The 15,894-nt window shown below is 36.7% G+C and overlaps 1 protein-coding gene across 4 annotated transcripts in view; it reads right to left on the reverse strand.

Annotated features, from left to right (window-relative positions):
* Positions 1–6,610: 6,610 nt before the first annotated feature.
* CLHC1 (clathrin heavy chain linker domain containing 1) overlaps positions 6,611–15,894 on the reverse strand; it is a 44,533-nt gene continuing 35,249 nt past the window's right edge. For all 4 annotated transcript variants that reach the window (XM_032652600.1, XM_032652598.1, XM_032652601.1 and 1 more), the window contains 3 exons: positions 14,332–14,534; positions 8,298–8,477; positions 6,611–6,940 (listed from right to left, as the gene is read on the reverse strand). In XM_032652600.1, coding sequence (XP_032508491.1) covers positions 6,744–6,940; positions 8,298–8,477; positions 14,332–14,534 — 580 coding nt within the window. In that variant the 3' untranslated portion in view covers positions 6,611–6,743. The remainder of the gene's footprint in view (positions 6,941–8,297; positions 8,478–14,331; positions 14,535–15,894) is intronic.

Raw genomic sequence — 15,894 nt, forward strand, 5'->3', positions numbered from 1 at the left:
TTATCCAGGATTTAGAAAAAGTTTTAAATGTTAAGAAAATTTTTTGATTAAATTTGTTTCAGAAAAATCTCTAAACCTCTGCAAAGGAATGAAATTAATGGAAATTCATTTTGATAAATGCTTGACTACAATAATTAAACAAAAATGTAACTAGTACAATTAAATCTTTCAGACTCTGAAAGAAACATTTTCCTCCCTTCTGTTGCTGTGGTGGACAGAACACCTAATTTGAGTCAGAGAAACTTGGTTCATCATGGTCCTTGCTATGTGATCTTCGGCATGTTACTTTGCCTTCTGAATTCCCTTTTCTTCACCTATGAAAATGGGGATAATAATATCTATTTCACAAAATTTTTGTGAGGATTTAATAAGAATACATATTAATAGTACTAGCACAGTGTCTGGCACAGAGAGAACACTTTAAAAATATTTGTTCTCTTCATACATGGCAGGCAAAGAGGTGCCTCGTATAAAAATGAAAAAAGCCATGGGGGGGACTTCCCTGGTGGTGCAGTGGTTAAGAATCCGCCTGCCAATGCAGGGGACACGGGTTCGAGCCCTGGTCCGGGAAGATTCTACATGCTGCGGAGCAACTAAGTCCGTGTGCCACAACTACTGAGCCTGTGTTCTAGAGCCTGCAAGCCACAACTACTGAGACCACGTGCCACAACTACTGAAGCCCATAAGCCTAGAGCCTGTGCTCCACAACAAGAGAAGCCACTGCAATGAGAAGCCAGCGCACCACAACAAAGAGTAGCCCCTGCTCAATGCAACTAGAGAAAGCCCGCGCACAGCAACGAAGACCCAATGCAGCCAAATAATAAATAAATAAACAAATAAATTTTTTTTAAAAAAAGCCATGGGAGATGAATAGGTAAAACACAGAGGACTTTTAGGGCAGTGAAACTATTGTGTATGATACTATAATGGTGGATACATGTCATTATAAATTTGTCCAAACCCACAGTATGTACAACACCAAGGGTGAAGCCTAATGTAAACTATGGACATTGGGTGATAATGATGTGTCACTGTAGGCTCATTCATTATAACAAATGCACCACTTGGAGCGGAGCGGGTATTGATAACAGGGGACGCTATGCATATGTGAGGACAGGGGGTATATGGGAAATCTCTATATGTTCTGCTCAATATTGCTGTGAACCTACAACTGCTTAAAATAATAAAATCTATTTTAAAGCCATGGGTTTAGAAAAATATGACAAGTTTTGGATATTTCTAACCCAATGGAGAATTTCTATTACAGCTATTTCATTACAGCCGTCAGAGAACAATGTCATAAATCAAACATTAATGCAGTGTTGACCCTGAAAATTACAGCTACTAGTATGACCTAATACCCATCAACATACAACCTAAAAAATAAAGCAGGAATCCAACAGAAATGCACATATATGTTCATGAACAAGACATGTACAAAAATGTTCATGAAAGCACTATGTGTATGTGCTATGCTGGAAACAACGTAGATGTCCATCTATGGTAGAACTGTGGTATACTTACACAATGGAATAATAAATAGTGATGAGAATAAACAACTGCACATGACATGGATGAATACCACAAAAATAATAAAGAACCAAACACACAAAAATAAATACATTATGATTTCATTTATCTAAAATTCAAACTCAGGCAAAACTCATCTAAGGTATGAGAAGTCAGGATAGTGGCTATCTCTGGGAGGGGGATAATAATGACTGAAAGGGGGCTTCTAGGATCCCAGGGGTGTTATTTCGTCATCTGGGAGTTGGTTACATAAATGTGTTGACTTTGTGAAAAGTTATTGAGCTGTACAGTTATAACTTGTGCAATTTTCAGAATTTATTATTGTGTATATGTATATATCAATAAAATTTACCAACAAAATAAAGCTAGAGTAAAGCTAATTCACAAGATTGGCATTAAATATGAAAGATTCCAGGTCCAACTTGGTATTTATTCATTGACCTGCTTATTGCAACTTACTTTGTACCCAATACTGTGTTTGATTTTGGTGATATAATGGTAACTGTTATGGGTTGAATTGTATGTGCCCTCCCAAAATTCATAAGTTGCAGCCCTAATCCCCAGTACCTCAAGATGTGACCTTATTTGGAGATAGGGTCTTTACAGAGTTAAAATGAGTTCATTAGGGTGGGTCCTAATGTAATATGACTGGCATACATATAAGAGGAAATATGGACACACATAGAGCACATAGAGGGAAGATGACATAAGAGATATAGAGAAGGTGGTCACCTATAAGCCAAGGAGAGAGGCAAAGGTCTGAAACCAATTATTCCCTTACAGTCTTCCAAAGGAACCAACGTTGCCAACACCTTGTATCAGACTTCTGGCCTCCAGAACTGAGACAAATTTGTGTGGTTAAGCCATTCAGTTTGTGGTACTTTGTTTCAGCAGCCCTAGAAAACTAACAGAGTAACCTTCCCCCATTTTCCACACCCTCAAAATGTGCTGTCCTTGCCATCAATAAAAAGTACTGTCCCTGACTGTAACCATGATAATAGCAATAAAGGACAGCCTAGAAAAAAGAAATGTGGCATAATTAAGGAAGTCATAAAAGGTTTCCCTGAGGAATTTTTAACCAAGCTAAAGCCTGAAGTAAAAGAAATTATTAACTAGGTAAAAAGAACGGGATGAGCCTTCCAGGTAAAAGAAACAGCGTATTTTCAAGCCCCTTACAAGAGGAACAGAAAAAATACAAGTGTGTGGCTCAAAATAATGTGTAATACGGTAGGAGATCAGCTGGAATTCAGATTATGCAGAATTTGTTAGGCCATGTTAAGGATTTTGGATGTTATCTCAAAAAGCAATGACATGAGACAACTATTTAGTGCATGATAATGTGATGAAATGTGAAATACTCAGCATCACCTATGAAGCATCCTTGCCAAAATAGTTGAAACTAAATCTAGTTAAGTTTTTACAGCTAGCTTCCATTTACAGGAAATATGGGAAAAAGAAAAACAAGTTAAATAATACCATAAGGAAGCAATCAGACAAATCTAAAATGTGGAACATTCCCAGTAACAACCAAGCCAGTCCAATCAGTCAATGGCAAGAGAGAGAAAAAGAGAGGAAGAATACTCTATATGCAGAGACACCACAACGAAATAGAATACATGGACCTTGTTTAGATCCTAATTGGAACAACTCAACTGTAAAAAGGCATTTTTAAGCAATTTGTGAAATGTGAATACAGATTGGATATTAGATAATACTAAGGAATTATTTTTAGTTATTTTTTACAATATTCTGTCTCTTCCCACTGAAGTTGTAATCTTGATAGCAGAGACCATACACAAAACAGGTATCCAGAATATGTTGGGTTTGTTTTTGTTTTGGCCGCACTGTGCAGCATGTGGGATCTCAGTTCCCTGACCAGGGAAGCGCAGGGTCTTAACCACGGGACCGTGAGGGAAGCTCCCACAATATGTTGCTGATGCTGGTGTTGAATCCTGGTATTTACAATTTAGGCAGAAGGTGAAAAAGCACTGGGAAATCATCTGTGGAACTACTGAATTTTTGAGTTGTGAATGACAAAAGGAATTATCTAGCCAAAATAAATTCATGAGGAAAAGGACACAAAACTATATCGTGGTAGAGCTGGTCTAGCACAGGCTCCTATGCCACGAGGCTCATGTTATACCTCTTTCAGTGCAGCATATAAGGAGGTTCTCACAACTTCCAAGCCCTGTACAGCTCACAACTCAACTCTTTCTCCTTCCCCCACTTGACTTTATATTCTTGCTCTTCCTCCCAACTCCATCTCCAGGCATTTTAATTTAGATTCACTTGACAAATTTCACTTTCCTTGGGTAAACTGCCAAAGGTACTGCTAACAAAGAAGAAGAATAATGAGTGGAGGAAAAAACATTTTAAAACCAAAGCAAAATTAGCAGTAACAACAACAACAGCTTCTGTTTCAAGCTTTTTCCAGATTTCTGTACCTAATTCATCCTCTTGGCTTTCATGAACACATTTTTTTCCAAGTTCTGTCAACGGATACATAGTAGCTTTCTATCAATCATACAAGTCTCGAAGAAAAAAGGGTGTTAAGCCATTGGTACATAAAGAATCAGTGCTGCTGAAATACCCTCTCCTTCCCTTCCTTTCTTCCATCCTTCATATTTTCTTTTCAAAAATCATAGCTAAGGACTTCCCTGGTGGCGCAGTGGTTAAGAATCCACCTGCCAATGCAGGGGACACAGGTTCAATCCCTGGTCCGGGAAGATCCCACATGCTGCGGAGCAACTAAGCCCATGCGCCACAACTACTGAGCCTGCGCTCTAGAGTTGACGAGCCACAGCTACTGAAGCCCATATGCCTAGAGCCCGTGCTCTGCAACGAGAAGCCACTGCAATGAGAAGCCTGCGCACCGCAACAAAGAGTAGCCCTCACTCACCGCAACTAGAGAAAGCCCATGTGCAGCAAAGAAGACCCAATGCAGTCAAAAACTAAACTAATTAATTAATTTTAAAACATCATAGCTAATATGAAGGCCAGAAATAAAAATATTATTAGTTATTATAAGTCTTTTATAACTAAATTACAATTTAAATTGCTTTTAAAATTGTACATAGGTATTACTTTTAAAAAATATTACATTTTAGAAAACTGAATTATAGCTATCCAGTACTGTCTTTACCAATATACAGAAAAATTGAGAACTCAGCCAGTATTCTTCTGGATTTGTAAGATAAGCCCAGCAACCCAAATATTAGTGGAAACAGATAGTTTAATATAGGCAATAAGGTATGTTATATCAAATACTCCAAAGAGGGATAATTATACAAGTGCAAATGGATAGATATGTGGGATTTGGGAAGTATAAACCAAGTAGAGGAATGTGTTTCTGGGACCTATTACACTGAAATAAGGGTTATCTTCTATTAAGTTCTTCCACTATGTAATATATTTATACTGCACATACATATCACTAAACCTTTTGGGGAGATATTACTGCCCATATTTTACAAAGAGTAAGAAGAAGAATTTGAACTTGAATATGAAGCTGTCCGATTCCAAGTTTACATTCTTTCCACTATAAAATAACATATATACATTCAGTTTAAAGTTAGGAGGGGAAAACTTATGCTCTTTTATTCTATCTAACAGCAGCTCACTTTTACCATGTTCCATGATCAAGGCTGACACTCTGGTATGGCATAAGGGCTGAAAGCTGTTCTGATTAGTTGGGTATCTATTGTTTGATTGGTGCCTATGCCATGCTGATCATTAAATATTTTGAATATCACACCTGTCCATGACACAGAACTCTGAGTTTTCAATCAAATACTTACTCAGACACTTGAAATCATCTAAAACCACTTCGTATGACATATTCCATGCCTACAGGTATCCTGGGTCTAAGATGTAGAACCTCTTTGCAAAATTTGGCTATTCTCTCTCTAGATAAGAACATGCTGAAATTCCAAGTTTTATAGTAGAAGCTTAACACTTGCCACTTATATATACCAAAGCATGGAGCACATCTTTGAGTCAGCAGTACAAAACTACTATACTCTAGGTTTTTGCCAGTGAAAACCTTGAAACGGCATCCTGCCTTACTTGTTACAAGTCAGGCTTATAGCATTTTATATTTGGGAAATCAGTCTGACAGGATACTACTCACACCATCCTCAGTTCTTGCTATTAAATTAGATTACCAGAAAGGAATATATTTAGACATTAACTTATGCACTTAGATAGAAATGCCTAAACTGAGATTTATACACTTACATTCTTAAATTTTATCAAGATTCAATATACAGGAGGGATAAATTAGGAGTTTAGGAGTAGCATATACACACTATTATATATAAAACAGATAATCAGGGGCTTCCCTGGTGGCGCAGTGGTTAAGAATCCGCCTGCCAACGCAGGGGACACGGGTTTGATCCCTGGCCCGGGAAGATCCCACATGCCACGGAGCAACTAAGCCCGTGCGCCACAACTACTGAGCCTGCGTGCTGCAACTACTGAAGCCCGCGTGCCTAGAGCCCGTGCTCCACAACAGGAGAAGCCACCGCAATAAGAAGCCCGCACACCACAACGAAGAGTAACTCCTGCTCGCCGCAACTAGAGAAACCCTGCGGGCAGTAACAAAGACCCAGTGCAGCCAAAAATCAATCAATCAATCAATCAATCAATAAAATAAAATAAAATAATCAACAAGAACATACTATATAGCACAGGGAACTCTACTCAATATTCTGTAATAACCTACATGGGAAAAGAATGGATATGTGTATTGGGTTGGCCAAAAAGTTCATTCAGTTAATGAATACATTGTTCAACAAAGTTCTTGGCGAAAATGAAAAATGCCTTTTATTTTTACTTAAAACCGAATGAACTTTTTGGCCAATCCAATATGTGCATAACTGAATCACTTTGCTGTACACCTAAAACTAACATAATATTGTAAATGAACTATACTCTAAAATAAAATTAAATAAAAATAAAAATCTTTAAAAAGAAAAAGTAAAGTACATAGGAATTTTAGAAAGATTCAATATACAAAATGACCATATTAAAAAAGGAAGCAATGGTGTAAATATTTCAAGGACAAATCTAAACGTCATCATAAAGAAGCATGATATATTTCTGAGAACTTCATACTCCAGATTTATTTATAAGTTAGTTATACCAAAATCAGTTTGCCTAACTGATATATATAAAATGTTGTACAGGCTCCCTCAACTGGTTAAGATGTAGAACTACCAAAAAACATGCTGCATCAAGTTAACTTTATCATCCTCTTCAGAAATTTCTGTAACCCCAGCTTGAGATCGAAGAACAGACATGATGTCATTAGATAATTTGTCAAAGCCATTCTGTAAACATATATTTGCTAATTCTTGCCACTTTTCTAGGGAGCAAAATGGATCATTTATCATAAGATGTTCAACTGCATCTGAGGAAATAAAAATACAGTATTATAATATAGCACTTATTTGATAATCCATACTTAGCAATTCTTCAAAAATAAAGAGATATCATTTCAACTCCATTACTATTAGACCTGATTCCTTTAAGTGTAACGTGGAGTGCCTAGTCGAGCTCATAGTAAGTACTGAAGTGTTAGTTCCTTCTCCTCCTCCTTTTTCATTAACCTTTTCATGCCTCAATTCAACTCTCCACCATTTCTCACATTACCTATTCCTTCACTCATCTCCTTCTTGGTAAGGTCAGCAGATGCTGAAGGCTGAAAGGAAGGGAGCTCAGAAAGTGAAGAATGTGGGCTCAGCCTTATTCACAGTCTATAAGGTACCACTAGGAACTATCAAACAAATTTGATGGTCAAGTTTTCATGATCCTTCAAACACTTTTATAAATGCCCTATAGTGCTAACCTAAGGGTTTAAAAAACTTTGGCAAAACCTCCATCCTATCTCTAGACAGAGACCTCTTAATGATGGGGCTGCTTTAACAAATATTTTTCTAAAGGAAATAAAAGAAGGATTTTGTTTATTAAAGAAAACTAATGATATTATTTACTTTTGAAAATCAATTATAGTGACCCTCTTTGGAACTATTTATGGAACTCGTTTATCTACTACCTGCATTACTTATAATACTTGATGAAAGAGGATCTCTATTCAGGTTATTATAATCACTATTATTTTATTTCTACCATGATTACTATTTTTCTATCAAATAAAATATTTTAGTTGATATCTGTAGTGATAATTTCTAAATTATCTTCCCAACTATGTTTTCATATAATTTACTATTCTTTCTTTGGCCCCATATGATAATTTAAAATCAATTTGTCTGCTCAAGTTTCTATATTAAATTAGAGAAAGGAAAGAAAAAAGTGAGATCTAATTAGTTATTTCTGATCCCACTCCAGAGTGAGGTTCAGAGTAAATAATATATGTAAATAATATTTTCATATATATTTGGTTTAGGAATAAAAAACATAAAGTTTATCTAAATAACATTTTAAATATATATATATATAAATTATTAAATATACACATATGTTAATATATATAAAGATTTTACAGTAGTCATAGCTATTATAATTATTATGATGTTCCCCTCAAGCTTCAGAAAGAGTCTCTCTTCATTCTAATTCTCTCAACAAATATATACTATTGCCAACAGAATATTATTAACATGGTAATCTTTACATTTATAAACACCTAAAGTTAACTTGCCAAGAATAAACTCTTAGGAAGATAGAGTTAACTCAAACATAATAATCTTGAACCTTTCCCTAAATAACCCACTACTATTTCTTTCACTACAAAATTTTACTTCACTTACCTTTCCCATCTTTATTTATTTCTTGAAGAAGCTTAATGCCAACTTTTTTCATATCTACAGAGAACAGGTGAAGTACAGCAAGACCAAAAGATAAATATGGTGGTTTCCCATTCCATTCTTTAGTGAGACACTGAATTAATTCAGTATGGGGACATAACTTTATTAGCTGCATCAGGTCATCTGAAAGCAAAAATGAAAAACTGTGTCTCAACATCCTAATATGATACATCAACTAGAAACTGGGACTAGCTAATGTCTATATTTGCCAATCAACACTTCTTTTTCCAATCCTTCCAAAGCCCTCAATGAATTCAACATTACTATCTCCAATCCAAAAAAAAAAAAAAAAAATCATACTCAGCATCACAGAAAACAAAGGAAAACTACCTAAACATAGTACCAGGAAAAAAAATTTATCAGAGAACAGTCTTGGAGAGAAATGTGGTATAAAAAAAGGACCAGGTTGACAATCAAGAATCCTAAGTTCTAATCATAGCTCAATCAGTCACTTAATCTTTTGGACCTCAGTTTTTGCATCTTAAAGTGCTAGAATTAGTATCTCCACAATTTCTAAGCTCCCATCTAATACTATGTTATTTTTGTCTACATCTTGTTGCTCATTTGGGGGCAAACATCTACTGGGTATATCTTTCTTGCTCTGCCTTGCACAGAAAAGGGGCTCAGCAATTTTTCCTAAAAATATCAAGTATTTAGAAACCCAAATATGAAGATTTTAAGAAGCTGTTAGCTAGTTCAAGTAGCTAGAGGTTGAGCCATATGAAGTTGCCTACACTTGACCATTTTTTACTTCAAAAAAAAAGCAATTTCATATGGTTTAATCTACTAGTTAACCATTCAGATAATCTAAAGCTACAATCATGATTTATATTCTTAAATTTATAAACTTTGTGTTAACTTACTAAATTTTTTTAAGTAAAAATATTCTTGGGCCACAACAGAGGTAATTTTCAGTATAATTTTTGAGAGCATTTCAAGAACTACGTGTAAACATACCTGCACTCTAAAAGGTAATCTAGTGTTTATTAAACACATATTTATTGTACTGTGAACTTACATATATTAAATTACTACACCTAATATTCAGTATAAGTCAGATATTATTATTCTCACATTACAAGTGAGGAAACAGGCTTAGAGAGGTTAATTTTCCCAGAATTAGACACACAGTCTAAAGAAGAACAGTTCATCTGACCCCCAAAGTCCATGACCTTCCAATCTGTGGTGCTGCTCCTCCAGAATAATAAATATGTATGTGTGTGTGCACTGTGTGTATGTATATATATACATGCATACACACACAAAGAGAGAGAGACAAGGACAGAGAAAGAGAAATGGTAAAAGATGAAGCAAGGAATAGCAGAATATAATTCTATATCAATGAAGTCAAATAATTTTTTAAAAATTTTCCCTAGAGAAGAGGTAGAAGTTTATGATTTGGGTCGTTCAATCTGGCCTCCACTAAGGTGAAGTTATTTATATAGGACAACCCTGTCTCCAACATTTCATAACTCATCCATCTCTCTCTATCTCATTCAATCAAGTATTCAAATACTCTTCTCCATTAATTGATTAACTAATATTTACTCCATTATGTACAAGATATGGTCTCTGACTAATTAGAAAGGACACAAGTTCAAATCCTATGAACCTACCCCTCTACTTACTTCAGAATGCATTTCCTTATTCCTTGGTTTGACATGTAATAATGATCATTATTTATCTTGCATGTTCTATTTTAATAAGGTTATAAGGGTCTATATATCAACCATGGTACTGTTTAACTCACAAATACCTAGATACTTAGAACAGTGGTTCTCAAAATATGGTCTAGGGTCCATAAAGTCAGAACTATTTTCATAAAAATACTAAAATTTGCCTTTTTTATTCTCCTTCTCTCACAAATATACAGTGGTGTTTTTCCAGAAGCTACATGACATATTACAGTAGACTGAATATAGGATCAGATATGGGAAGCCAGCTATCTTCTGTTAAACCAGACATTACAGAGATTTACAAAAATGTAAAACAGTGTCACTCTTTTCCTTAAATTGTTTTGCTTTGGAAAAGTTACTTTTCATAAAAATATTTTACTTATGACAATACATAATTAGTTTATTGCTGTTGGTTGTTTTTGTTTTTGTTTTTGGCCTCGCGGCACAACTTGTGCTATCTTAGTTCCCCAAATAAGAATTATTAAACCTGCACCCTCAGCAGTGAAAGCACAGAGTCCTAACCACTGGACTACCAGGGAATTTCCTATTGTTATTTTAAATGTGAAATTTTGCCATTTGCAGCAACATGGATGGACTTGGAGGGCATTTTGCTAAGTGAAATAAGTCAGACAAAGAAAGACAAATACTGTATGATCGCACTTAATATGTGGAATCTAAAAAAAATAGATGCATCTGACTCACCTCACTCAGCTGCATCTGGGGAAGAGCCAGAGCACCAGCCTGCAGCCTGATGTGACACTGCCCTGGCTGGAGACCCTGATTATATCCTACAATAAGCTGAGAAGCCTGCCCTTGCTGGGTTGGGCACTGCCGGCACTCAACACCACGGACGTCTCCTTCAACGAGCTGGCCTCGTTGTCTCCTGACGCCCTGAATGGCCTGAGCCACCTCCAGGAGCTCTACCTGTGTGGCAACAGGCTGCAGACTCTGCCCCCCAACTCCTCTCCCACCCCCCCACCCCCCAGCTCCTGGCACCCACGCTCCAGCTGAAGAAGCTCAACCTGGCTGAAAACCAGTTGAGAATAGAATAAAACAGAAGCAGACTCACAGATATAGAGAACAAACTAGTCATTACCAGTGGGGAGAGGGAAAGGGGGAGGGACAAGTTAGGGGTAGGAGATTAAAAGGTACCAACTATTAAGTATAAAATAAGCTACAAGGATATATTGTACAATACAGGGAATATGGCCAATATTTTATAATAACTATAAATGGAGTATAACCTTTAAAAATTGTGAATCACTATATTGTACACATGTAACATATAATATTGTACATCAACTATACTCCAATAAAAATTTTTTTCTGGTTTAATTTCTTTTTTGTTAAAGTCTTTATTGAATTTGTTACAATATCGCTTCTGTTTTCTGTTTTGGTTTTTTTTTTTGGTCGCAAGGCATGTGAGACCTTAGCTCCTGGACCAGGGATTGAACCCACACCCCCTGCATTGGAAGGCAAAGTCTTAACCACTCACCACCAGGGAAGTCCCTGGTTTAATTTCTAATAGGATAAATATCAATTGATAGAACCCACATAGACAAAAACTCTTTGGGATCTTCAATGCTTTTTAAAACAATGAAGGAGACCTGAGACCAGAAGGTTTGAGAGCCCCAGATCTAGAATAACCTAGTTTCTAGATTGTTTCTAGCCTTGGAGTCTAGAATTCCATATCTAGAATATAACCAGATAGGTACATTCACTTGTTTAATGATGATGGGGAAGGTGAACAAACAAATCATTTCAGGCTTTATTCCAGAAATCATTAGGGAGGAAAAACGAAGTGTTTTTCCTTCTAAAACAGATGCTCTATGAGTCAGATTTATGCTTTTGGAACAAGACTTTTTTAGGACTTGACCATTTTTGTTCTGTTTCTTTGATTTGTAAATGTAAAGCTGACAGTCTAAATCTGAGAAAGACCATTTTCTTCTGAAACCAGAAAGTATTAACAAACCGAGTCTGTCCCCTGAGGCCAAGGATGATCCTTTGGAAAGCTGTGGTTGTTTGTCATTAAAAAGTAAAATAAGCAGAGTAATTTTTCAAACATTGTTTCTACCTTTTAAGCTTAATTTTCCTCAGGTTATTATCTTATGATGTTGTACTAAATAAATTCTGAGGATAAATATCAAGGTTCTAATTATATAGGAGAGTTAATATTTCTTACATTAGTACAATATACAGTTGTCCCTTGATATCCACGGGGTTTGGTTTCAGGACCCCCTGCAGATAGCAAAATCTGAGTATGCTCAAGTCTCTTATATAAAAAGTCTCATACAAAATGGCATAGTATTTTCATATAACCTACACACATCCTTCCATATACTTTAAATCATCTCTGGATTACCTAATACAATGTGAATAATATGTAAATAGTTGTAAATAAAATGCAAATGTTACGTAAATAATTGCTGGTGCACAGCAAACACAAGTTTTGCTTTTTAGAACTTTCTGGAATTTTTTTCCCCTCAAATATTTTCAATCTGAAGTTCATTGAATCCATGGATGTGGAACCCATGAATATGGAGGGCTGACTGTATAATTATTTTACAGTGTAATGCACTACTAGAGGAACAGGATAATATGATAATGAGTCAATCATATTTCTGTATACTCATGCAAGGCAAATTTTGCAAGCAAAAAAAAGAAACTTCACATTTCATTCAATAAAAATTCCAAGAGTAATTAAAATCTTTATTCCTTGACTAAAATAATTCTATGGAAAAATAATACTTTACACAGAAACTGAATCTGTATAAATTAGATAATATTAATAAAATATATAATTCATTCAACAAATATTGTGTCGTAACTACTCTGCCAGATTCTGTTCCATCGCTGTGTGTATATAGGCAAATTACTTACCTCTCTGTGCCTTAGCCTCTCTTTGGACACAGTTATTTTTCATCTATAAAATAGGGATGGGCTTCCCTGGTGGTGCAGTGGTTGAGAGTCCGCCTGCCGATGCGTGGGACACGGGTTCGTGCCCCGGTCCGGGAAGATCCCACATACCGCGGAGCGGCTGGGCCTGTGAGCCATGGCCGCTGAGCCTGCGCGTCCGGAGCCTGTGCTCCGCAACGAGAGAGGCCACAACAGTGAGAGGCCCGCGTACCGCAAAAAAAAAAAAAAAAAAGGGATAATAACAAACCCAGTTCATAGAGTTAACATAAGGATTAAGTGAGATAAGTCATGTAAAAAGCTGAACTATAGCTATTATTACACTAATAATATCGGGCATGCTGTTACATAATGAATGAAAAAAATTAATAACTCTAAAAAACAGATTCTAAGTAAAAGTCAATTTACTCTTTGAAAATGATCAGATTTGACGACCATAAAAGATTCTTTTTCCTGGAAAAATGTGACCTAAAAGTGCTATATTTTGTTCCATTGTGCAATTTCTTAGAACTGGAGTACACAGCTTGCAAAATCAGGATTGACATAGGCCTGGGATATGGGGATATGTCAGAACTGCCTGTACATTAAGGCTACTGCTGAACTAGACTATAATAAGAGATCAGATCATTCAACTAGGTCACCCTGGGGCTTCCCTGGTGGCGCAGTGGCTGGGAGTCTGCCTGCCGATGCAGGGGACACGGGTTCGAGCCCTGATCTGGGAGGATCCCACATGCCGCGGAGCAACTGGGCCCGTGGGCCACGGCTACTGAGCCGGCGCGTCTGGAGCTTGTGCTCCACAATGAGAGAGGCCACGATAGTGAGAGGTCCGTGCACCGCGACGAAGAGTGGCCCCCACTCGCCGCAACTAGAGAAAGCCCATGCACAGAAACGAAGACCCAACACAGCCAAAAATAAATAAATAAACAAAATTAAACAAACAAACAAACAAAAAAAAAACCAACTACGGTCACCCTAAGGTCCACAATTCTCTCAGATCACTGCCCAGCTGCAACCTAGGTGTTTCAAACTTTAAATCAACATTATTTCACTAATTCTTCATTTCTAATGCTTATATTATAGTTCAGAATGATATATATAAGTTCAGTTATTTTTTTAAAATCCTCTAAGTAGCATGGTCCAAATATCTGCAAGTTTACTAAATGTTTATGTACTGAAGAAATATAAAATGTATTTGAATGTCCACCATCAAAGTCAATCAGCTTCAGCTTACCTGTTTTCACTAAAAATTACAAAAGAAATCTACTTACTGGTATACACAAAACAAGCTTTATAATGTATAAGTCCAAAATATTGCCTACTATCATGGGTGATCTTACAGTTCAAGTCCAGAATTCGAATGTATACAAATAATAGGCTTTTTCACTTACCAGAAGTAAAGTCCTTGAATTGTTGTATGTATTCCATGGCCCTTTGAATTTGATTCTGTTTACACAGGCAAAGAAGAGCTTTCTTGTGCAGGCCACATTCACTATAGATAATCTGAGCTAAAGCCAGACACTTGGCCTTGTTATAAGTATCCTGCTCCCCATAATCAAAAATCACATCCCCAGCCTCCTCAGAAAATGTCAGCCTAGAGCAAGCAGATGAATAGGGCACACGTTAGTGAGCTCTTGATGAATGGATGAGAATGAAATATTTGAAAATTCAGCACAGTAGAACTGGATTTTCTATGGTCTCTAAGGATTCCAAGTTAGTAGGCAACTGATGAAATTAAACATATCCAAGACTTAACAACAAGAACAAAACCAATCAGCATGTCTTCCTTTGGGGGAAGTAATTTTGGTGAAACTGAGCTCAACTTTTAAAAAAATCTACAAACAAGGTTAAATTCTCCTGAAAAGATTGGTGGGATTTAAAATTTCAAGGTAAACAAAAATTCTCTCATAATTGAGGCTCTCAATGTTCTTAGCTGTTATGTAGATTCCAAAACCCTATAGAATGTAAGAACTTATTAAATGTTGGTTAAAGATAGTGACAAAATCTTTAGCTCAAAATTACCATCAGATCTTGCAAGCATTTGTACTAAAACAAAAACAGAAAGTGCGACAGCAGTTGTTGTTTTTTTAAATTGTTATAGATTTGAAAGAAACAACGGGGGGAATAAAGGGACTTGACTGTCTATTAGGAGACTGAAGAAACAGTTCTTTTGAGATGGCGCAAGTAAGTAGATTTCACTTTTCATCAATTTTAGTGCACCATCTTCATACACAATTGAAGGGAACCATCTGTACTACTAACTCTACCTAGAAACTATCAGCATAAGCCAAAAAACATTTGGGTATCATTAAAGATATCACTTCTAATTACTGGCTGTACTGAAACTGGGCTTTATTGTTTGGGGTTTTTTTTGGCCACGTCATGCAGCATCCAGAATCTTAGTTCCCTGACCAGGGATCGAACCCATGCTCCCTGCATTGGGAGCATGGAATCTTAACCACTGGACGGCCAGGGAAGTCCCATAATTATATTTTTAATTAATAGCTACAGCATAACAACAGTCACATAATATTAGTGTCTGTATACATGTAATAAAATGCCAATAACAATAAAATGAAATCCTGAAACTCCTACAAAATGTCTCTCTATTGAAAATTAAGTAGATAAAGCCCTCTGTGTTTGTTGGGGCAGGCAGCAGAGAGGTGGGTTTAAAATCAAAAGGCAGGGCTTCCCTGGTGGCGCAGTGGTTGAGAGTCCGCCTGCCGATGCAGGGGACACCAGTTCGTGCCCTGGTCCGGGAAGATCCCACATGCTGCAGAGCGGCTAGGCCCGTGAGCCATGGCCGCTGAGCCTGCGCGTCTGGAGCCTGTGCTCTGCAACGGGAGAGGCCACAACAGTGAGAGACCCGCGTAACGCAGAAAAAAAAAAAATCAAAAGGCAGCTCCTGAGTACGAATCAATTATTTAGGAAGCAATTCCCCGACTTCCACATTT

This window comes from Phocoena sinus, chromosome 13 (genome assembly GCF_008692025.1).
Source record: "Phocoena sinus isolate mPhoSin1 chromosome 13, mPhoSin1.pri, whole genome shotgun sequence".
Lineage (NCBI taxonomy): Eukaryota > Metazoa > Chordata > Mammalia > Artiodactyla > Phocoenidae > Phocoena > Phocoena sinus.